Source organism: Clytia hemisphaerica, unplaced genomic scaffold (genome assembly GCF_902728285.1).
Source record: "Clytia hemisphaerica strain Z4C2 unplaced genomic scaffold, Clytia hemisphaerica genome assembly, whole genome shotgun sequence".
Classification (NCBI taxonomy): Eukaryota; Metazoa; Cnidaria; class Hydrozoa; order Leptothecata; family Clytiidae; genus Clytia; species Clytia hemisphaerica.
Window position 1 is genome coordinate 303514 of NW_027104122.1, and position 25775 is coordinate 329288.

General features: G+C 33.5%; 2 protein-coding genes and 1 long non-coding RNA gene across 4 annotated transcripts; all 3 read left to right on the plus strand.

The window, feature by feature from the left end:
• The first annotated feature begins 1015 nt into the window (after positions 1–1015).
• On the plus strand, positions 1016–3993 carry LOC136813531 (uncharacterized). 2 transcript variants are annotated; one of them, XR_010847488.1, is made up of 3 exons: positions 1016–1125; positions 3328–3406; positions 3649–3993. It is a non-coding gene; the product is annotated as an uncharacterized lncRNA (long non-coding RNA). The 2 variants fall into 2 exon arrangements; XR_010847487.1 differs by having other exon boundaries at positions 1017–1125; positions 3328–3402.
• A 9929-nt stretch (positions 3994–13922) lies between these two features.
• LOC136813563 (cytosolic arginine sensor for mTORC1 subunit 1-like) lies at positions 13923–17058 on the plus strand. The gene is made up of 5 exons (XM_067070067.1): positions 13923–14236; positions 14651–14718; positions 15608–15798; positions 16085–16205; positions 17030–17058. Exons 1-5 carry the CDS (start codon positions 13995–13997, stop codon positions 17056–17058), a joined length of 651 nt encoding a protein of 216 aa, XP_066926168.1. The 5' UTR covers positions 13923–13994.
• A 3079-nt stretch (positions 17059–20137) lies between these two features.
• LOC136813564 (fibroblast growth factor receptor homolog 1-like) lies at positions 20138–22632 on the plus strand (the record flags this gene model as incomplete). Its single annotated transcript, XM_067070068.1, has 3 exons — positions 20138–20354; positions 21888–22148; positions 22469–22632. Coding segments are annotated over 3 exons (642 nt in total), but the record flags the coding sequence as incomplete, so codon positions are not given.
• Between the last annotated feature and the right edge of the window lie 3143 nt (positions 22633–25775).

Below are 25775 nucleotides of genomic sequence, written 5' to 3' on the forward strand. Positions count from 1 at the left end.
GAATATTTTCCTTAACAAAACAAGGGAATTTCAATGTCTTTGATTAAACCAGGTAACCAAAGAGGGATTTTTGTAAAAAATCCCTTGTGTCTCTCTCAATCCTCCACAAAACTGTGTCTTTGACTTTTCAGCATCAACACTGGGCGAAATTAGAGCTTTCCATTTTGGAAAGATGTTGGAATGTTTATCTTTAACATCTTTCCTCAATTAGCGAAAGACCATTTTTACAATTTTGTGGAAATTTGTTGAAAGATCTCATTTCTTCATATTTCAAATTTTGGAAATTTCATCTTCACTATCTTTCCAAAAATTTGAAAGATGATATTTCTATGATCGTGGAAACTCGCTGAAAGGCGGTCTTTCTTCACTTTTCCACTTTTCAAAAATATGACTTTTACTAAATTTCCTAATTTTAGGAAGAGTGAAAATACCAATCTATGGAAAGTTGTTAAAAGTAGATTTTTTCCAATTTTCCAATTTTCGAAAATATGACTTTTACTAAATTTCCTAATTTTAGGAAGAATAGTGGAATTTCCAATCTATGGAAAGTTGTTTTCTTCACTTTCAAATTTTCAAAAATATTTACTATCCCTGGAACCGGATCAAACGATTCAATTAAGCAACCCTACTTATTCCTAATATCCCTTAATTAAAAGCTTCACTTTTTTGGCATAATCTATTCTAGGCATATCAGAAAATGAAAATTTGTCAACCCACTTTTCAAAGTCTAAATGTGTGCGCGCGCTTTTTTGGTTATGGCGCGTTGGCCATCTTGAATATTAATGAGTAACATAAGATTTCTGGGGGTCAAGAATAACTTGTAAAAATATCCTTTTTTCAACTACGTTCCATTCATGATTTATTTTCAGAATATATAAAAGTCTAAAATAAATTTAAAATCTCTATGCACCTAGCAAAGTGTAAAGATTGTGCTAAACGTGCTAAATAATTAAAAACGACTTTAAGTTGTTCGGTTGTAACCCCCGGTTTTCATTTTCGTCTACAAATTCATAACATTGGATAAAATAAGTCTTTCAAAATTCTGGTTGATGAAAGCAGGAAGCAAGCCAAACCAAGTTGTTGGAAGAAGACTGAAGCAAGACCTGATTTCTCCCCTAAGCCTTTGTAAGTACCAAATTTAGCTACTTTTCAGAGTTTAGCCACTTGAATATTAGAACTGAAAATGTCCTTTTTGTCTTAGCTGGAATAGTTTTTCTGAGACACTCTTTCACATGATGCTTTCTTTCTGGCACTTTTTCAGCAGTCTGTCACTTTTTTCTGAGAGATGCCTCTGGCAATATCACATTAATGCCTTTTCAGGGGACTGTGACTAGATATTTTCTTTCTTTGATTGTTGTTTCAAGTGAATGTATTGCAACAATAAATACTGTATTTCTAAAATTCTAAAGAAACAGACCGGAGAAAGCCAACAGACCTATACATGTTTTACAAGACTTTTGTAAAGTTTATTCAAATTAAATAAATAGATATAGAAATAGGTTCAATGGAAACTTGAATAGCCGTCCTTTATTGGGGGGGTTGTACTTTTACGGTGTGACGGGACGGGGTTGGCCATTTTTAAGTCGAAAAAAAAGAAGGGAAAACGGTATTTTAAAATAAGACGGTGACGGTATTTGGCCTTATTTTTTTGTCATTAGCCGGTATATTTGAACTTGTACAAACCGGTGTGACGGTGTTATTATTTTTTTCAATTTTCAAGATTCCGGGATTTAGCAAAAATTTAGACGTGAAAACGGGTTACGACATAAGTTGGCGCCCCAAAATGGTATACCAAATGGCACACCAAATGGCATAGCGAATTTATCTATGTATCTACGCATCCATGTATCTATGTATCTATGTATCTATATATCTACATATCCATGTATCTATATATCTACGTATCTATGTTTCTACATATCCATGTATCTATCTGTCTATGTACCTATGTATTTATGTATCTATATATCTACATATCTACGCATCCATGTATCTACATATCAACGTATCTATGTATCTATGTATCTACATATCTACGCATCTATGTATCTACATATCTACGCATCTATGTATCTACATATCTACGCATCTATGTATCTACATATCCACGTATCTATGTATCTACATATCTACGCATCCATGTATCCTTGTATCTATGTATCTACGCATCTATGTATCTATATATCTACATATCCATGTATCTATGTATCTATATATCTACATATCTATGTATCTACATATCTACGCATCCATGTATCTATGTATCTATGTATCTACATATCTACATATCCATGTATCTATATATCTATGGATCAACATATCCACGTATCTATGTATCTACATATCTACGCATTCATGTATCTATGTATCTACATATCTACGCATCCATGTATCTATGTATCTATATATGTACATATCCATGTATTTATATATCTATGTATCTACATATCCATGATTGTATCTATGTATCTATGTATCTATATATCTACATATTTATGCATCCATGTATCTACATATCCATGTATCTATGTATGTGTAGATAATATAGATACATAGATACATGGATGCGTAGATACATAAATACATAGGTACATAGATACATAGATACATAAATACATAGGTACATAGATACATAGATACATAGATACATAGATACATGGATATGTATACATAGATACGTATATATATAGATACGTATATATATATAGATATATAGATTTATAGATACATGGATATGTAGATATATAGATACATAGATACATGGATGCGTAGATACATAGATAAATTCGCTATGCCATTTGGTGTGCCATTTGCGGTGCCATTTTGGTATGCCATTTTGGGGCGCCAACTTATGTCGTAACCCCGTGAAAACGGTATTTCGAACCCCTACAACCTAATTTTTCCTTCCAACCTACCCATCTTCAAAATCTAGGGTTTGGGGATTGACAAACCAACCTTTTTTAAGTCCAGCCTGGTCCATTTGTTATGAAAGGGTTGTGCTCCATATTTTTTTTCAAGATTTACAGAACAGCACAAAGAAGTATGAAATCTATATATTGCATCAAATTGTCTCTTGAAAATTGTAATTAAAACAAATTAGCTAAACTAAAATGAGAATGAATTAAATTTTTGGTTGTTTTGGTTTTTTCATAATGATAGAAATAATTGTTAACTCTGATTACACAAAATGTTAGGCATTTTAAATGGGATGGATAAAAGAATAAAAAAGTTTCAGCTTTAAATGCTTTTAGCTTTTTTACAGCTGGGATTAGATAATTCTTTAATTCAAGCTGGTGTGTAAATATTCTTTACTCTTCCTCACCTCAGGTCACAACGTTCGACAATGTGTTGTTGTGAACATGGATAAAATCATTGTCATTGTTCTGCAATATATTTTATATTGTAAGTATTTATTTTTCTTCAAATTTCTTTTGTATTCAACACAATTAAAATCAGAGAGTATCCTAATTAGTTTAACTAATAAGAGCATTACAAACTGAATTCGTACTAGAAACTCTTCTCCTTCAGGCATCAGGGAGATGCAAGCAACAACTTGACTGCTGGTATCATGTACCAAAGTTGATAGTTTCTAAGATTTCTGGCAGACTTGATAAATTAAATGTTTATGTATTTACTTATTTTGTTCAGGAGAGATGGTCCAATCAAAGTGTTGTAGGATGCTGTGATTTTCAATATCGATTAAATCGACTTATGAATTTATCCCAGCCATTCAAATGATTGCTGCATACCAATTTTTATAGCTATATAGTGGAAGCTGACTTTTGAACAATTATCAAATGAATTTGATGTACTTGGTATCCTCCTTGGAATATATACAGTTTACCATTATTTCTAGTTTTTCATTTAATTTGAAATCAATGGAAATTAGATTATCTTGGCAAGAGTTTTTTATATTATTTATTTATTAGTTTTTAGATCCTCAAAATGATTCATCATTATACTCTAAAGCTTTTTAAGAGTGTCCAGGCAAGATTGGCAATGATTTTTTTTTGCAACCTTAGAGTTTTCTAAACATTTTAGAAAAAATAACCCTCAAGATATGAAGTTAAAATCTGGTTTATGGTAGCTGAATTTAATTTCTCAAGCTTTCTCCCTCGCCATTATAAGATTCGCAAGACTCAAATATTTGCAAACTTTTAAAAATCATGCTGAGCCTCCGAATATTTTTCAGTTAGAATTTTCTGTCTTCCATTTTTAAAATAAACAAGGCTTAAAATTATTCTTGGGCTCTTGAAATTTGAAATTATTAGTTCTTGTTTCCTTCGACTCTTTTTCTCACGTTTGAGACAATACTTGATAGTTGAATAGAGAAAATTTGAGGCTTTCCTGGATTTATGTAATTCTTATGAAAAAAACTGTGTACTCTAGATTTTATTTCCATATCACATGCATGATTAAGTGGCTTTTAACTTATCGATGTAAAAGCATATAATTATGAAATATTTTACTCTTAGATTAGTAGCATTAAATGCAAGAAACGCAACTTGTCACTAATTATATAACTTCTAATTTCTTGTGGGAATTAGAGCTTTCAGCTGTTTGGAAAGAACTTCAGATTTCAAACCTTTGTAACTTTCCATTATTGTTGAAAGATCAAATCCCCAATAGCTTGGAAGATTTAGAAATAACGTAAATTCCATGTTTTTACAACCTTTAGAAAAAAGAATTTTCAAATGCTTGAAGATAGCCTAACTAAATTTCCAATCAATGTGAAAATATAAAATTTTTGAACAGTATGGAAAGATGTGGAAGATTGATATTTCCTCGTATTTCCACTTTTTCGAAATATGGACTTTCTAATTGTTGGAAAGTTAGAAAGATGATATTGTGGAAAGATAGAAAGGTAACCTTACAAACTTTCCAATCGGTGTGGAAAGATGAAATTTTTGATCAGTTGAAAGATGTAGAAAGTTGACATTTACGTATTTCCACCATTTTGAAAAGTGAAATTTCTAATAGTTGGAAAGTTGGAGTAATGATCTTTCCACTGATTGGAAAGTTAGAAAGATGACCTTGTGGAAAGATAGAAAGGTAACCTTATTAACTTTCCAATGGATGTGGAAAGACCATCATTCCACTCATTGGAAAGATGTGGAATTGTCACATTTCCACGCCTTTCCACACATTGGAAATCTCTTTTTTCGCCCAGTGCAATTCTTCAACAATCAACACTTCATTACTTCGAAAATTCGACACGTTTACAGCTTGACGATAGTTGAAAGTCGAAAAGCTCGCCCCAATTAGTTCCTGTTGCAAAAATGTTGTTTCAGACTATTTAATTTATTTTACAGTAATATATTTCTCAGGTCTATCGACCTCTATGAAATAATCATGCTTAACATTTTACAATTTTACAGTTGTAGGCGCACGGTGGGCCTCTTAACCAGTCGTCTTTACAATATTTCATTTTCAGTAACGGGTTTGTTACAGATCTTCTTAAAGTAGAGTTTTGTCCGAGGACTTCCTCTAACCTTATATATCCAGCTGCCATCCTTTTGTAATTCTGTTTTCTCCTTTGCCTTCCTATGCCACTCTTTGATGGTTTCGCGTTCTTTCTTCGAAAAATCGTCGGATACTCTAAATTCGTCTTTCTCTAATTTGTGGACTGATGCCAGAATATGACGTTTCTCTTCTTCGTTCTTTAGCACGACTTTCAAGGGTCGCCATCTTTTTGTTTTGAACATTTCGTCCTTCCGAGCTCCTATTCTTTCTGCGCTGGCGATGTTTACCTTTAATCCCATTTGGTTTTGTACAACTTCTTCAACATAATCCTTATCACCTACACGTTGTTCTTCTAGGTCTTCATGTTTGTTCTCTCCGAGGTTGTGAACAATGATATTGTACTTTGTTAAGTTTAACCATCTTTCTTCTTCTTTCTCTTCTTTGATGAAATTCTTGATCGTTACCTCTTGTTTCTTTAGCTCATCTTTAGTAATGCTAGCGTATGTCTGTTGTTGCTTTGATTCTATATCGTGGTCTTTTTTCTTTAGCTCATCTTTAGCGATGCTAGCGTATGTCTGCTGTTGTTTGGATCCTTTAACGACATCATCTTTGTTTACAAGATCGTCGATCTTCTTCTCCAGTCTATCCAGTCTAGCGAAAACACATTGCTCATCTTGATCTTTCTCTTTACCTCCAGTATTTGTTGCCTTGTTATTGGTCGTTCTTTGTTTACTTGTTTTGAACTTCTCTAATAATATTGGCGTGACCGTGATGCATTTCGCACATTCGAATCTCCTTGCTTTGTACTGAAGGCAAATCTGTACTTGGTAGGCTGGAAGCTCCGAACAGGCATAATGAACAAATCTTTGACACTTCCTACACTGCAAGACATCGTTATCCCGTATTATTTCATTTATAAAGCATTCATTTGGGGTGCAGGATCCATATTTTGATGAAATTTCCGTGTTAAGATTTTCAGAAGTTTTCGCCATTTTGTTGCATTGTCACTATTAATGGCTTATAAACCAGTATGCATTTTCTCATCTATGCATCGAAACAAAAACATCGAAAAGTGTTATCAATCTGATAGAGAAACGCAATAATGAAGAATTTCTTCTCAATCGAAAAATACAATACATCTTCTTTTTCTGTGTATAGTAATGTATAATCATTTCACATCTCTGAAAAAGCTGCTGCATTTATTTTGAAGCTTCTGGATGACAAACTTTTTCTTTATTTTGATGTGCATAATTTCAGCGGGAACTTCAGTCGAATGTTTTTGTTCGAATCTTAAATTCGAATCTAACAAGATTTTCGAACAAAAACATTCGAAATTATCTAGCCCTATTCGTACTAGGGGGGGGGCTCTTTCTGTTCGGAGGTCAAACTATTGCTAATAGCTCCTGAAATAATAGAGCTTTTGCCGTGAAATTTTCTGTAAATTCCTAACTTTTATTTAACTTCAAAATAATAAAAAATTTGACACCTAAATATTTTCACACCTTGAGCATGATGACTTTTCTGACAGTAAGGTGTCACAAAAATTGACACTTTTCCAATACAAATTTATTTTCATTGTCAAATATATCGTTTAAACCTTAATTTATTGAATATTTAGGATAAAATAAGCATTTTAAACTCAGGCAACTTTTTTCTAAAGCCTTTGTTAGAATACAATAGCTATTTATAAGAACAAAGGAAATTTTCGGTTTTTGCTCACTTTGGGCATGATGAGTGACGTCATCAAAAAATTTTTTTGTCAAAAGTTACCTTACGTCACAATGATTTTGTGTGCCAAATTTCATCCAAAAAGACCCACTAGATCAAAAGTTAAGGGGTGGTACAGGAAAAGCCCCCCCCTAGTTCTGAACCGCCCCTAAAAGCCTAGTATGAATAGGGCTAGAGACCCGGAAGTTATTTTTCACTCGATTTTTCATTTTTTAACTTTGGAATTTTTGCTTTCTTTAGCTTTCCGAGTTATTTTTGATTTTCTAACTCGGGAAATTGTGCTTCCTTTAACTATCCGAGTTATTTTTCTTTTTTAACTTTCTGTAAATAGACTAAATCTATTAAATTTTACGTTGAATAAAAAGGCTCGCCTCGCTCGTAAATTATTTCTCGTATTGCACTCAAAGTCATGCGATAACTATTACTTATTGAGTCTTCATTGGATTGGTAATCATCGATAGATAGAGGGCGCGTTCACACTGGAAAGTTTACTTAATTAAATCTATCAAAGTTAAACAAAGAGATTTACGATGGATGAATACACTGGTTTATTACAGTTCTTTGTAGGTTCACGAGATCTATTATAACACGGTAATTGATTTTGCTTAAGGCTTCTCATTGGTTGATTTTTTATTGAGAGTTTCGTATTTCACCTGTGATTGGTTGATATTGGTATCCATACATCACTTGAAATCCGCAAACATATTTGTTCTAATGGTTTTACTCAATAACTGCATTCATCTTGCACATCAACAACACCGTTTGCACTATTTCTAATTTTTTCCTCAGTTCATTCGTTTTTGAAATCGTAAAACTTTTTGTTCACTGCGCGCATTCTTTGTTTATGCTTCCTTAATAAAATCTTTTGTTTTAAGGGAAGCCTCTACCCTACCCTTAAGACAATAGAGCTTACGACTCTTAATTAAGGAAGATCGATTAAAAATTACAATACTACGCGTTCGACTCTTTGTTAAATGCACGTTCTGTATTGTAGTCAACAAAAGATTCTCCTAACTACATTTTTATTAAGGAAGGTCTGTAGTGTGAACACGACCAGAATCTATCGGATCAATTAGAAACCGATTTTATTTCAGTAAAGTTAAAAATTTATTACCCTTTCGCGATGACGACATTTAGGGCTAAAATGACGTCCTCGTCACAAGATTCACAGTATTTTGAGTTTTGATTTGATCCGTTTTAAGTTGTAATTTTTAGATTTATGAAATTTTGGATTTTCGGAATTTGTTTGGGGTTTGGGATTTTCGGAAAAAGAGTACGTACGATATTCTTTTGAGCAGCGGATTGATAGCCTTCACCTCTTCTTACATAACTAGTGTGGGCTTGAGGCGTCTATAGAATCATTTCGCTTTGCGAACACGAGACTCGTTCTCCGTGCGTAACCCCTTTTACGATTGATTTTTCTTATTGCATTAAAATTGAAAACCTGAAAATTCTTTTTAAGTAGATAGTAAATTTCTTCATTTTTTGCTCAAAAATAAATGTTTTCATTACGGCTGAGTGACTATGAAAAAACTCCAACAATTTTATTTCACGGAAAGTGTAAACCGTAGGCATAGTTTCTAGAGGGGTCAAGTAGCAAGCAAGACCCCCCTTAAGTGGCAACCCCCCCCCTTTACGTAAATCAGGAAAAATATAAATACCCCCCTCTCCCCTTATGAAATATTCCTCCGAGTGTAGGGTTTAAAGTTGCATTGTAAACAGTGTCCTCCCCGATATATTAGATAAGATTGGTAGAATACAAGTGCAACACTTCAGCATTCATCACTGATAGGAAATTGTGCCGCAGGCAAAATTTTTTAAATTTTCCATAAAATTACTGAAAATTACCTGTTTGTTTGTTTTTATTTACTTGTAATGTGTGTGATATTATATATTTTATCTGTTCTGTATTATACATGGCGCAAACTGCGAAAGGTCGGCAAAACAATATGGTTTAATTTTGACCTTTAAAAATCATCATATCTTGACAAATTACCTTTAGAATGATATTTTTGACGATTTTTCAAAGTGCTACATTAATATTATTATTCTGATTTACATTGATTATAGTTGACTTGTCATCCTAACCTGTGACCTATAACCTGTAACATGTGTTTAACACTAACTGTTCATTTAATGAAACAACATCAAGCGTGTTGAGGTTCTTAAGAAAAGGGAGACTTATTTATATGGATTTTATGGACAGGAACCTTGAAACTTTTTTTGATATTTACATTTTTATAGGTGTACCAGTTGATCCAAAACTTTATTAACTGGTTGAAGTAAAAGCCGGTCAATACAAGAAAATGCGCTATTTTGATTGGTTCTCTAGCGGTCAATATAATACGGTAAAGACAACTTCAGTGCTTTGGTCAAACTGACGATGATTTAGAAAAGGGAAATTTGTTTTATAGAAAAGTTTCGTCAGTTTGAACGTGATTTAAAAAACCGACGTTGCAATGACTTCTCATAAGAAAGTGACGTCAGAATAAATCAAAGAAAATATTGCATTGGGTAAAAAAAGAAACGAAAAAATCATGGAAAATGAGTGGAAAATGCATTTTTTATGGCGAGAAACACACAAAGAATGTTCGCCAGTTAATAAACACAATAATGTAACTGTTTTCTCGGTCAATACATAAAATATTGACCTTATCCTGCGCACAGACCTCGCAAGCTCGGTCTGTACTTCGGCTGCGGTCAATATTTTACCGTATTGACCTCCAAACCAGTTATTATTGTATTGAGAAATCTTGAACAAGTTTGTATTTTGCTTAAACATATCGATGAGTTCAATTGTGCTGTTTGCAGAGTATTGACAAACAAATCAACCAATTTAAGTGGTGCTGAACGTGAATTGTGTCAAGTAAGTGAATTATATACACTCCCAAATGTACTACTTGATTCAAGACAATTGCAATACTCTTTTGCTCCAAATTGCAAGAGAGGTCATTTTCCATTTTTTAGGGAAATCTAATTAAAATATTTGAAATTTCTTTGAAAACTCGTTTTAAAACGTCTTCAGCTAGAGCAACATGTTTAAAATACTTTAATGCACCTCCTACTACCTTGGGACTTTTTTTATCTCTCCCTATTTGATTAGACCGCCTACAATTATGCACAAAAGAGTACATCATCACAAACCCTTGCCTAAGGTTTATACCTTGTAGCTTATATATTATACTTTTTAGGGCCTACATTATGAAAAATGAGACATATTTTGAAATAAAGTCTTAAATTCGTTGGAAATTTGATTTGACAAGTGACATAACGAAATACCTCCTTACAACCAGTGTTACAAATTTTTTACACTGGCCTAGAAAGCAGCAAAATAATTTTAAGCAACTTGGTTTAGCAAATTAGCCCTGAAACTAAAAGCAATCAGAAATACCTTAAGAGGCGTTTCAAAGGCTTTATTTGGTAATAAATATAATGTGTACTGTAAAGTATAACCTAATTTGAGGTGAAAAGTCAAAACTAGTTATTTTTGGCTCAAAATTCAAAACCAGCTTCTAGGCTGACAGCAGCTGAAAGAGCAAAAACTAACATAAAAGGGGTTGCGGAACGACCGTTCCGTTTTCGCAAAGCGAAGAAATTTCGACACTAAACAAATTATTTTTATAAGTCAAACTTTTATTGATAATGTTTTCCAACTTAACTCTTTCTTTTTTATAAGAATTTCATAAGAACAATACGAGGCTCAAAAATTAAATACGCCGGGTTTTGAGCAATTCAAAAACAATTTCAGGCTCAAAGTGCAAAAAAGGACAGCCAAACCTTTAAAAAAATTTACTGGTTCTTATAAAAAATAGTGCAAGTGACAAAAAAGAACACACATGTTTCTTGTGCAATGGCTGAATGACCAACAACAAAGATATTACTTTAGGCTTTAGGCTGGTAGTTTATCTGAATAAATTGAAAGACTTTTATCCAATCTTTTTGTGACTTTTTGAAACAATTACTTAGCTCTCTATAAAACTTTTACAAAGACAAATTTATCAACAATTCAAAAATTATATTATACATTTCCCTTCAAAATTTAAAAGAAAATAGTGCGTAGTTTGAAAGATGATCTTGAGCTTTTCAGCCATTAGAACCTAGTATACAATCTCTCAAAATGTGCTACCTCTTTATGATATCATTCACTTCAAATGTAGTATCAATTTTCCGAAATAGAATCAGCAGCCTAGCAATAATTTCCAGTAACTTATCAAGACTAGTGAGATTTTTTGCGTGATGAAATTCTCCTTCACCTGAACCCTGAAGCCAGAAGAGATGAAAATAATTATAGTTAGAGTAAAATGAAATAAACACACGACCCATATGAATAAAAATAAGCCTGTGGAAAGAAAACATGGCCATGTGATATCCATGAAACACATGGGTCATGGCCGAGAAAAAAACATTTTGTTTTGTGAGATGAAATCCAATTTATACAAAAAAGTCAACACAAAGAAAAAGTACTAATATAACATTCCAAAGGTAGTTGAAACTATAAATGTGAAAAAAGATTTACCTTTCAATGGGCCATAATCAGTCCAAAAGTTAATGCATGCACCTTAAAAACCGAAGAGATTCGTTGGTTTTCAGGGCCATCTTTGTTGTTTTGAAATTAAAAATTCATTGGTTGATTTTGTCGAAGATCAAAGGACCCAAAATTCTTGATTGAAGCAAGCAAAAGCCCTGGTCATAGGTCATATGAAATAAGTTTAACCTATCCTATGGATAGATACATAGATGGTAAAACTGTTTGCAGAGATGCAGCTTTATAATTTTGCTAATTTGGAAGCACATTTAGCTAGGCTTAACCTTTGAAGGAAAGGTCCAAGGCTCGAAGTAACGATTTCAAGTGGGTCGGACAAAATGTCCGATCAGGGTGGTTGCTTTAGCTTGAAAATTATGATTTTTGGGTCGGACAATGTCCGATGTCCGACCGTTATTTCGAGCCCTGAAGGTTCTTCACAGAATCAAGAATTAAGTGTCTTGGGGAGCACATTTTATGTAAAATTTGAGGCCAAAAAAGTAGTTTTGCACAATCTTTTCAAGATTACCGTAAGTTGGTCTAATCTCGACATCCGTCTTCTAATTTCGACACCCTTCTTTAGAGATAGGAATAATATGAAAGTCGGAATCTGTGATTGAAAAAAGATTTATCCTCCCTTACCACTAAGCAAATAAAATAATTTCGACCTTTTTTTAATTTTTCAGCTCTAGAAAAGGGTGTCGAATTTAGAGGAGGGATGTCGACATGAGACCAAGTTACGGTATCAGGGATTTAGAGTTTAGGAAGACATTTTAGCTTGACCCAATCTTTGAAGGAAAGGTCAGGAGGTTTAGTTCTTGGTCAAACTTTGCACTATACAAAGGATATATACTTTTCCTGTTCCTAAATCAAGAATCAAATATCTTCGAGAACTCATTATGTGTAAAAAATTCAGTCAAAATTGTGTTTTAGCCCTCTTAACAAAATTAAGGTGGTCAGCAGAGTTAGAAGTGGTCTTTGAGTGAATTTCTAGCCTCTATAAGTTATTTAAATCAAAATTATGTTTTGCTACCTAATTGCTGGGTGCAATGGAATGTCTTCACATCAGCTCTAGTCCAAAAATTGATAAAAAAAGCATTTTGGCCCAAAAATGCACCTTCAACAACTTTTTTCACGCAAAATGGGATACATTAAAATTCAATCCCTGAAAAAACTCCAAAATTCCAACTTTGGGCTGCCATTTTAAATAATCAGAGGTTGATGTTTACCATTTTTTGTTTTCCAGCAGTACACTGAGACTGATGATACTTTTGATGATACTTTAACATGTTTAACAACCTGGTTTTGAGCCATGTTTTTTTAACAACTGGCTATCTGTATGTTATTATTTTTACATTTTCCTGTTAAAAGTTGTGGATTTTTTCAGATTATTAAGTTGAAAATATTATTTCTGTTATCATTCAAGCACAATTTGAGGTCATTTGCCTGTTTAGCCAAATTTGTGATTTTTTGTTAGCTGAGACCGTTCAACTTTGAAATTTCAAACGGCCATAAATTTTAACTACTTGGAGTTAGACTGTAAAAATTTCACAGGATGCTCAGTTCATAAATTGGGACAAAATATATCAAAATGAGCCAATTTTAAAAAAAATTCCTCACTCTGTCTGATTCTTACAGACAATGGCTCTTAAGTGAAATGAAAACATGGAAAAACTTCCACAGATTAAATGAATGAGTTCTTTTGTAAAGAATAAAAATTTTGGATTTTCGAAAACAGTTCTCCTCACCCAGTCTCCAATTTTCTTGAAAAAAATCCCCTTCCCTTTTGAAAAGAGAGGGGGAGGACAATAAGATATAAATTCTTTATAAGAAGAAGTGCGTATTGTATAAAAAAAATTTTTGACGTTACTTTGAAATTGTCAAAAAGATGAGAAATTATTGCATGGTGAAGAGAAAAATCATTTATGTTTGAGTCGGACCTTTATCTTGCCTTTATTTTCTACCTGAAGACAAGAGACTTTGTGAAAAAACTGGTATCTTGTAATCTGATATTGTTGTATCAAATGAAAAAAAAATCAAAATATGAGACAAGATCATATAAAAACACTTCCAAGACACTTGAGCCCAATCTTGAAAATAAACACTTCTTCAAGTAGAGGTTTGCATTTGCAAAGTGTTTGTGTGCGATATTGCTTATTCAATTTCATGGGATACTTGTCATCATCACAAGTAAGAATTTATGTGTTTAAAAAATATTGACTTTAATTTCATATTTTCGTTAGCAGCCACCGACCAAATAATCATTCCCCATCTGTCAAAAATGCTAAACTCTTCAAACATGGCTGGATTTTTCACGAAGAGCATTTCTCAAATCATTGGAAGTAGCTATTATAACAAAGCACCGGAAGCCGGCTCTCAATACATTTTGGGAACGTCTCCTCCAGATGGTTCAATGGAGTTGTACATTTTGGACAACAAGCTACAAGTTTGTTCATGTCCTAGGGAAAAGATACCACTGCTCTGTCACTCAATCATTCAGATGGCCTTATTGCCAGACTCAAGGTGAGTAGGTGTTCTTTACATTTGAATTTAGAAAATAATTTCCTTTTTTTATTATTTTTTATCTTTTGATACTGAATGTCAAAGTCTCAGTATTGGGATATTCCAGATATAGTCTGTATACCCCCTATGTTGAGAGGGTGTGAAGTCCAGGATGGTCTGGAAAATAAAAAATCCAGGTGCGGTTTTTTGAGTGTACAACTCCAGAGTAGTCAGTAAAATGAGGTGGAAAGTCTAGGGTGGTCAGCAAAACGGGGTTTCAAATCCAGGGTGGCCACCTTTCCAAAGAAAGACCTTAAAACATAGAGGTTACAACTTTTTTCTGAGTAGCCCATCATATGAATATTGTACCTGGATAATTTTTTAACATTCCTTGTGCTAATAATGTAAACATTATTATTTTTTGTTTTCTTTCAGCCCAAGCTTTTTCAGTGTCACAGAAGCAGAGAATATGACTCTGATTTTGACTGAAGAGGATTTCAAACGTAAGAAAATGTCTTTTTAATCGAATTCTAAATTGTAGCCAAAAATTGGAACTCTATAACGTTATTTAGAGAAATCTGTTTTTCAGACATTTTATGGTTGGGTCATTTAAATGTAAAGTTTCACTTTGGTTTTGATAATCTTTTTTGTCTAGACTTGTTCATTCTGATTACATTAACAACTGTTGTTTGGAAAAACTTTTTAAATTTGATTAACGGTAGACTTTTATGAGGCAACAATGATAATGTGATTAAGTAACAGGTTGTCACATTTGACAACATCTGATAACACTTTCATTTGTTTTGATTCAAAGAAACAGCTTTTTTTTAAGTTATTTCATAAAGAAAGCTTTCCTGCCCTATCAAGTCATATTTTTATATGAAATTTTATATACATCATCAAAAAAATGATTTTTTTAAGGAAGTGTTCCTTTCATGTCTGTATATAGCCTAGAAGCTAGTACTAAAATTATATCCCAACAAAATTATCAACTAAGTAAAATAGCTTTCATATTTACGACTGTTTTGATAAAATAAAGGTGTTTTATTTCAGCTCTTTCAGTTCTTACTTTACCTAACCTAGTTCATATCATTCATCACCATCAAAGAACAAAATGAAACCCAATAAAACTTAGCTCTAGTTTAGACGGCCGACTTTCTGCCCTGCCTGTTCCAATTATTAGAGTAGGCAAAAAAATGGACAAAAAGTTGGTAGTTAAAATCTTTGCTTTAAAAAAGTTGAAAGAAGACATTGCATTGAAGTCAAAAGAGGGCTATGCATTGACTTTATATAGCCAACTTTCTGTCAACTTTAATTCACAATTAGAATAGTCAGGGCAAAGAGTGGGCCGTCTAAACTAAATCTTTTTGATTTAATCTTTTCCCTCTGTAGAATTACCGGAAAATGTTGAGCTGGAGACTTCTGGTCAGGTGTGGAGAGTTCTCACTGTTTCTGTTGGTGCTCTTGGCTCCTTCAATGAAATCATGGGTGTCAGTAAGATTGCAAAATCCGCCATCGGACCATTAGCTGACCATAATGTTTCTGTACTATGTCTGTCAACCTATCAATCTGACTATATCTTGGTAATAATCCAATTTTTCATACTGTTAGTTTTCGGTACCTGAAAATTTTTTTTAGTTATTAGGGTTGACAATTTTTTGCTACTCAAATTGTATAACCTTAAATATCAGGGCTTTCATAGAGTTAATTTCCAACTGCATTGTTTTTACGTTCCATGACTAGAACCTCTATAACTCGAATGAACTGAAATCTGATATCTTCCTAGTTATAAATACTGACCCTACTGGATCTTAATTTGAAGCTATCATTGGTCATTTTAATATTGATTTAATCCTTTATAATTACTAGGTGCAAGAATCTCAACTGAACGAAGCCATTCAATGTTTGAGCTCATACTTCAAAATATTCAATGAAGATCATCAACGTGTTAGCGAATCAAAAGCGACCACACCCCTCTCCCCAACACCCAGTAAGGTTTTAGTAGAGTTTATGAAATCTGGTGCTTCATGTTGTAAAAATACTAAAGGAGCGTTTTTTATTTTTATAGGGGGTAAAAAGTTATTCGAAAATTTCCAGGGGTAAAAGACTGATTTTGGTTTGTCCATCGTCACTTTGAGGTATAAAAATAAGGGTTTTTTTGCAATTTTTGCCATTTTCCTGGGGTATCTAAACATTTTCAAGAAATTCTTTTCGACTTGAAAAGGTTCGTCCACCCCTTGTATGGATTTTTAATGGAACAGCCCATTGTGTTGTTCTCTTTGAGATCTTGACCATGGGATTAAATCCCATCAACTCAACTCAACATCTTCAATAAAAGTTTGAAAAAATAATTTATTAGTGTCGAAATTTCTTCGCTTTGCGAAAACGGAACGGTCGTTCCGCAACTCCTTTCTCTAGATCTGGGCGTGTGGCGTAAAAAGTTTGTATATGCACGAAATTTTCAAAAAAAATCGTCCGGTGACATATCGACTTTGCTTCGTGTTGGATGGGATCAATTTTCTGTAGCACTATTAAAAGTATCTGTTTTGTAAAAGTATTTATTGCAATAGAATATGATTGATATCAAAAGTATTATAAAGGCTTAATGTATATTATTATTCTGATTTACATTGATTATAGTTGACTTGTCATCCTAACCTGTGACCTATAACCTGTAACCTGTGTTTAACACTAACTGTTCATTTAATGAAACAACATCAAGCGTGTTGAGGTTCTTAAGAAAAGGGAGACTTATTTATATGGATTTTATGGACAGGAACCTTGAAACTTTTTTTGATATTTACATTTTTATAGGTGTACCAGTTGATCCAAAACTTTATTAACTGGTTGAAGTAAAAGCCGGTCAATACAAGAAAATGCGCTATTTTGATTGGTTCTCTAGCGGTCAATATAATACGGTAAAGACAACTTCAGTGCTTTGGTCAAACTGACGATGATTTTGAAAAGGGAAATTTGTTTTATAGAAAAGTTTCGTCAGTTTGAACGTGATTTAAAAAACCGACGTTGCAATGACTTCTCATAAGAAAGTGACGTCAGAATAAATCAAAGAAAATATTGCATTGGGTAAAAAAAGAAACGAAAAAATCATGGAAAATGAGTGGAAAATGCATTTTTTATGGCGAGAAACACACAAAGAATGTTCGCCAGTTAATAAACACAATAATGTAACTGTTTTCTCGGTCAATACATAAAATATTGACCTTATCCTGCGCACAGACCTCGCAAGCTCGGTCTGTACTTCGGCTGCGGTCAATATTTTACCGTATTGACCTCCAAACCAGTTATTATTGTATTGAGAAATCTTGAACAAGTTTGTATTTTGCTTAAACATATCGATGAGTTCAATTGTGCTGTTTGCAGAGTATTGACAAACAAATCAACCAATTTAAGTGGTGCTGAACGTGAATTGTGTCAAGTAAGTGAATTATATACACTCCCAAATGTACTACTTGATTCAAGACAATTGCAATACTCTTTTGCTCCAAATTGCAAGAGAGGTCATCTTCCATTTTTTAGGGAAATCTAATTAAAATATTTGAAATTTCTTTGAAAACTCGTTTTAAAACGTCTTCAGCTAGAGCAACATGTTTAAAATACTTTAATGCACCTCCTACTACCTTGGGACTTTTTTTTATCTCTCCCTATTTGATTAGACCGCCTACAATTATGCACAAAAGAGTACATCATCACAAACCCTTGCCTAAGGTTTATACCTTGTAGCTTATATATTATACTTTTTAGGGCCTACATTATGAAAAATGAGACATATTTTGAAATAAAGTCTTAAATTCGTTGGAAATTTGATTTGACAAGTGACATAACAAAATACCTCCTTACAACCAGTGTTACAAATTTTTTACACTGGCCTAGAAAGCAGCAAAATAATTTTAAGCAACTTGGTTTAGCAAATTAGCCCTGAAACTAAAAGCAATCAGAAATACCTTAAGAGGCGTCGTTTAAAAGGCTTTATTTGGTAATAAATATAATGTGTACTGTAAAGTATAACCTAATTTGAGGTGAAAAGTCAAAACTAGTTATTTTTGGCTCAAAATTCAAAACCAGCTTCTAGGCTGACAGCAGCTGAAAGAGCAAAAACTAACTGAATTTTCATAGTTCGAACCCTTAAGAAAGGGGGGGGGGTGACACCTCTCGGAAATCCCAGAAAGGGGGGATCGGAAATTTTCAATTAAAAGGGGGGGGGGTAGCAAGATGGGGGGTATGGACAAATTTCTGATTAGTGAATTAGTTTTTTGTACTTAAGAATTAAAAAAAAAAAAAAATTACCACCAAAAAACTGAAAATTTTCAACTGCGGCGCTGTTTTGACTCTGATTTTTACATTTTCTTGCTAGTTAATATAATTAATTGGGGTGTCAAGTTCAGGTACCTTGGACTTTGTAAAGACGGGCAAAATACTTGGGGGGTTGACCATTTCTAAAAAAGGGGGGAATCATTTAAAAAGGGGGGGATGAGACCCCTTTCCGAACTATGATTTTGTCAATCATTAAAAAGTAAGTCCTTTTTTACGTGTTTTTTTTGGCTTTTCGAAAAACGATTTTTAACTTCAGTACTAGACCAAATTCAAAAATTTACAACTCAAAATTTAAGTTTTAAACTATCCTCTTTTTAATAGAATTGATTTTAAATTCAAGTAAGAATTTGTTCGGTATCAATGGGTAGCCAAATGTCCAAAGTTTTCTCTTGAGTCACCTGGTAGATCCTTTTTATTTTAGGTTATGCTCATAATTATGGAAGACGAGAATGACGACGAAGATGGAAGAAAACTTACAATGGCATTGGATGACCTGTTTGTTGAACTTGAATTGGATGCTTCCAACAGCATAGCTGAAATTTTTCAAAGAATACTTGGAACTTTATTAAGTCTGCAACGTGAGGTAATTGCCAGAATTTGATGTGAGACTATTATTGAGAACTTTTGAACCAGAGAAATATATGTGATAGATGTATTTGACAAGTGACAAAAATTTTGCTTAATAGAAAAGCTTTACCTTCTTGCAAGGCTTTTCCTTTATTAAAGGTTTGTTAAGGTAGTGGTCTGGTCAATAAATACCCAACATTTTCAAAGCCTTAGCCCCCTATGGGAAATTTGATTCCATATCAAAATTACTGTTTACAGATATGGCAGGATTGTTTTCTCAAAATCATGGATGGAAGTTTGCCGGAGAGGTTTTTTGCTGGAAATTTTAGCAAAGAAAGACAGCTTAAAGGTAAAATTCTCTACTACTTACCTAATTTTTAAGGTTTAAGGGTACGTAAGGTCACCAATTCAAATTAATCTCACAATCGTAGCCTTACCTTCGAGAAATCTTTCTATCCGGTTTGGCTATTTAAATCTAATACAACTCTATTGATTAGAATTTTCGGTTATTGATAAAAATGTTAAATCTACTTGATATAGTTTTTTTTATAGATCTTGAGGCTCAATTCTTCAGACCAGACTTAGCTCGCTGTAGTTCTTTTCAAGATGTTTTTGAAAAATTTGCAAGGAAAAAATTGGTCCCGACACCTGAGTGTTACAAAGAAAATACAACAGAAGGTAGGTTTGATCCTTGTGCGACAGGCAATAAATGTTCAATCTTTTTTGTATGCCATTTCTTAAAAAGAGATGATCATAGTGTCCCCCTTGAGATTTTGAAAAATTCTGGCCCCCCCCCCTTTTTTAAATCCCCACCCTAGAGTTCGAAAAATTTCTTTGCCTGCCCTTTTCGAAAGATTTTTCGAAGCCTGGGAGTCCCCAATTTCATGTATTTTTTACCCAAAATTGACATTTTTGGAAAAGAAATTGAGCTTTTTCTTTGAAAAATGTATGTTTTTACAATGTATAAAATATGCTATATTTTACTGATTTGAAGCCTTGTTATGCCGTCCGGTGATGTCTTAAAAACAGGACTGCAAAGCTATCGGTAAAGAACCAATCCGTTACTCCTGGTACAAAGATGGAAAAATCCTACTGACGCGTCGCGTTGATTCGTCACTTGTCACCGATCGTCATGATTTGATTCTGAAAGATCTGGTGCCATCAGACTCTGCTACTTATACGTGTAAAGTTGAAAATAACTTTAAAATTATTCAGCATAATTTTACGCTCACTGTACAAGGTAAGTCGATCATTTAGTTTGTGGTCTGTTCGGAACAAGCAGTTTTATGATCTTATTTTTTTTAAAGAATAATGTCTCCAATTTGCCAGATGAAGATACGTATGCAATGATTGCATAAATTTAAAAAAAATCAAGACAATTACGCTTAGGTTTGCAAACATCCGTGCCTCGTAGTCTTATGAGAAACATTTTCGTAGCATCGTATGCTTTTCTGTGTGAAAGGATACACCTGGTAGGTTAATATTGATCAGCTTTATTTGGCTTTATTCTAAATCTTAGTTTTTTGACTCATGCTCGATTTTGTGTTGATTGCTATTCCAAGTGAAACCGAATACGAACTTTTTTTTTGGGGGGGGTGATATATTTGATGAGAGCAAGGAATTTATGTGAAAAAGCTTCATAAAAAGCAAAGGACTTTAAAATTTGAGCGCTTTAATTAAATCTTCATTTTTCCTCTTCCTGGCAATTGTCCAGGTAGGGCCGACCCAATAAAAAACAACGAGTAGAACATAAGAGGCGATTGGTTTTTCGGTTCATTTATTGAATAGAATGGAATAAGTGTTTCCCTTTAGGATATCACATCGATTAAGTATAACAAAACCTAATGTATCCGGAAAAACTCTTTTTTTCTCTCTTTATCTCATCAACGAACGACAAAAAATGAACTAACAAATGACTCTTATACGCGCAATAATACATACATAGTTGTGATACACTGTGACAAATTTCAAAAATAAACTCGTGGTTATTATAGAATTGTAGAAGCGAAATGAGGAGAAATTCAACTTTGTTTGTGTGTGAGTGGAAGGGAAAAGACTCTCAAATCGAATATATCCTTTTGTCTTGTTTTTATTCTTATCAACTATTTCCTATCCGTCGATTGGGCTTTTTTGTTGAAATTGTCACCATACTTTCATTGAATGTTTTTGTTGCGACGGGAATCTTATTTTTGATATCGTTTCCAACGGACATATCAAGATTTAGAGACAAAAGCAATGTTCTGTTCATCAAAGGAGAAATTATCACATTATTGACCTGTTTGATTTCAATGCTACATACAGGAACAGATAATTCAAACTGAGCAACGATTTTGCATTGGAATCAAATTTTAAAGTTATATTATTGGATTCTTGTTGGTTTTGGTGACTTCGATGATTTAAGTTTAATCTCAAAACTCATTTTGATTGGATCATTTTGGTGTTTATGAGATATAATGGATTTAATGTTTGTTGTTGTGCTTTTGTTTTGCTTTCATTCGATCACTTTTGGTATTGAGGATTTAATTTTCGATCGAAGTAAGAACCTTGTTTGGCTCACTTTTACTTGCTACCATGTGAGAACCATACTCAAGGGAATCAGTCTAATTAGGCTGACATGGTTTTCACACGGTAGCAAAAATCTTTCCTCCATTCCTCTTTCAGAGAAGACGCGCACTAGTCCATACCTTGAGAAAGGCGAGATAAAACGCCACTATTCCTTGCTACGAATTGATAAGTGATACTCTGCCCGACTTCCGCTGGCTTCGATGGAAAGGGAAGGAAAATCATACGGTCTTAAACACAATCGCTACTGGTACCAGCAAATTCAATAAATCAGTTGTTGAAGTTCTACAAGCTGCAAGATATAAACAAGTCTCCAAGAAATCGCATCGTTCAAACGATCAAGCACCACTGTATGGCGTTGAATTTGTATTTTCGAATATTACGGAAGCCGACGAAGGATTCTATACTTGCCTATTAACCAACCATATTGGTCATGACTACAAGACTATGTACTTGACATTTAAGAAATCAAGTAGGTTTAGATTTTCACTGTCATGTCTTTACTGTCATGTCTTTTTTACCAGCCCCGTACTAATAGTACTGATTACTTTAGAAGCTTAACGTAAATATGCAAACTCCTGCTTTTCTCTTCACTAAAAGCTTCCAAATAATTGCTCTGAAGTAACATTTCGATCCATGCCAAATATTAAAATTCTAAAGCAAGTTTTAGCCTTTGAGTTGAGACTATATATTTCATATTTTGCAGGTTTTGATATTGTTGTTATTCAGTGGTACTGTACAGCCTGTACTCTTTACTTGTTGTAACTTCTCTTATATTCCTTCTTTCTTCAGACACGATAGAGATGACACAACCAGAGATAGAAGAATCTTCAACAGCTGGCAATGAAACCATGATGATCATCATTGCAGTTCTGGGAATTCTCGTCTTCATCTCATTGCTTGTATTAGCATGGCTTTTCTTCAAGTCTTACTTTAAAGGCAAGAAAGGAATTTGAACTTTCGATTTGCACATTGAGTGGTAACTTTTATAAAGAATAAACAGAAGATCCTTATCTGTAATTTCACTAACATCTTGAAAAATCTTTATACTTATTTTGGCGCACCTGGTAATATATGAAGATCTTTGAAGAATCAATTTCAATCAGTTCCAACTACCAATTCCTACTTTTCCTCGTATTATTTTTCTCAAAAGACATACACAACCAACATTTGAAAGTATATTCACACCCTGAAGGAACAATGCTCATCGATAATATATTAACCATTACCTCATTCTCCGTAACAGGTGGACACAAGAACGACACACCATTGGGTGACTTGAAAATCAACATTGATCCACCAGACAAGAACCCCAGAGCTTTGAGATTAAGGAATTTCTCAAGTGGAGGATCTGGAGCGATGATTCCTTTGTTGAATGGTGTCAGAAGCAACTCAGAATCAAGAGCATTATATGGTGACTTAGATGGTTGGTTTTATTCATTTTCCTATTTTGTTTGGAAAATAAATTCGATATTTAAAGAATTAAGAACATGACAAAGTATATGTGTTACCAAAATATGGATAGAACTTAAATTAAGTCATAGATCTCCGTACAAGAATTAATTACTGACAAATGGAATATAATATTTGAAAAACATGAACTTTAAACTAGGACTACTATTTGAGTTAATTAAACTTTTGATTAGTTTTCAACCATACATGTTTCCAATACTTCCAATGAGTATTTGTTTTTCTATTTACCGATGTTTTTGAGATACCTTTCGATCCTGAATGGGAAGTGGACAGGAATTTGTTCGTCATCACAGAGACCCTTGGAGAAGGTGCATTTGGTGTCGTTGTGAAGGCTACATCATCTGGTTTTAGTACGTGGAGAAGAACAACATACTACAGTTGCCATCAAAATGTTAAAAGGTAAGATTTCAAGGTCTACAGGCAGGAACAGGATCATTTGACAATGGGTTTTTACCTTAGGTTAGAGATTTTTTTTGATTTGTTATTAGTTTGTACAATGTAGATTTCCTGTGGTTCGCATATCGCTTTTTGAAGGTTGTTTCTGTGAGACCGATGTAAATTTTTGGTGGTAAATTCTCGTCGTATGTTGTCAGTGTGGCTTCGTAAACAGTGTTTTTAGCTAAGCAGTTACCGTTCATGGGGCATTGATTTTTGACGATGCACATAACTTTTTTAAATAGAAGATAATCTAAAAAATTTCAAGTTTCTTTAACAATATGTCAAAAAATAACAAAATATAAAAATACTGTAATAAAATATAAAAATGTCTTTAATAATACCAATATATATTATATATATAGTCTAGAAGTATAAAACCTTCAACTACTCAAAATGGAAACAATAAAGACAAACCACAAAACAAAAAGACAATACAAATACAACAAAAATCTAGAATGAACATTCACAGAAAATCAATCAGGTTGGAGTAGAAAAGGAAAATATGATGACATAGAAATCCGTCAATGTAAAACTAGTGATCTAAAATGACTTTAAGGAAGAAAGTAACTCAATATGACCAGACGATGTCAATCGAACGGAATCGAACGAAAATTCCAATCGAATCAATCGAACGCAATCGAACGCAATCGAATGATTGCGATTCGATTGCCGAACGCAATCGAATATCAATCGAACGTAAAATTCTGGGTAAAATTCGATTGATTCGATTGATATTCGATTACGTTCGATTGATATTCGATTACGTTCGATTGATGTTCGATTACGTTCGACTGCATTCGACGGGTGGTCGATTAAATTAGATTCCAATTTACCTCAATTCCTTTCAATTTCGAGCGCCTCTTATTAGGGAGGTTAAGTATCGCGCGATACGATAGATAAATCAACGCAACGAACGGGCTTTAACACACAACTTGCAGTAAACATGTGGGCCTGCATGATCTGCATTTTCTAGAATCCAGGCTAAAATGATTCATATCATCTCGTTTAACTATTCAAATGTTGAACGAGAATCAATGTTAATCAACAGAATCAATTAGTCGAACCAGTCGAATGCATAAGCCAACCGAACGTAGTTGAATCAATCGAATCAATCGAATACATTAGTCAATCGAACGCAATCGAATCAATCGAATCAATCGAATCCAGGCACTAATCGAACGCAATCGAATCAATCGAGAAAATCGCGGTAATATTCGATTGGCATTCGATTGCGTTCGGCAATCGAATTTCAATCATTCGATTGCGTTCGATTGCGTTCAATTGATTCGGCGTTCGATTCGTTCGATTGACATCGTCTGGATATGAGTTAAGATGGAATGAAGTAACTCAATATGAGTCAAAAATATTTCAAGAAAACACATATATATATATTATAATATATATATATTAAAAACTTTACTTATAAATTTATAAAAATTTGGAGTTTAAAAACTCTTTACACCTTTTTAACTTTTAGAAATTATAGCCAAAACTTTGTGGAGGCGCCACAATGAGCCTGGTTTAAAACTTAAGCCACGAGCATCAACGCAAATGCTTGCCCCAAACATTGCAAGCAAACCACGGCCTAGTAATGAAGACATGATGGAGAGACATACTGCTCGAGCAAAACTTACATTCTCCATGAAACAATAAGTAAAAATATTTTTTATAATTTTAAACTCGTCTATTGATAAAAACTTTTTAAAAACGTTCAAAAATTCAACACAACGTAGCGGAGCAAAAACCTTGTCCCAAAAGTCTTACTAACTAAATAAATTTCTAACATTTGGAAATTTTATCGATCAAATACCTTAAGGGTACAAATTTTTGCAGGAATTTTTGTGCTGTTTTATAATATAATACTGTTTCTCTACAACAATAAAAGGCCCATAATATCCGCAAAAATGTGTAACCTAAATAAAGGTAAGCCAAGAAGTCTTGTAAATCACTTCTGGTATTGTGTGGCAAACTGTGATGGTGACGAGTTCAAACTTAAATCAGTTTGGTTGAGAGCGTTGCATCATATCTGCAATGATCATTTTTATTGTGACCACGGAGAAATTGAGCTCGAAGAGGGAAAAGAATGGCTCGACCCAAACAGCAAGGCATTTGAAACCCTCCGTGAAAAGTTGTTTGGGGAAATATGGTCGAAGCAGCTCCATTACTACTAGACGATGTTATCGTCTGT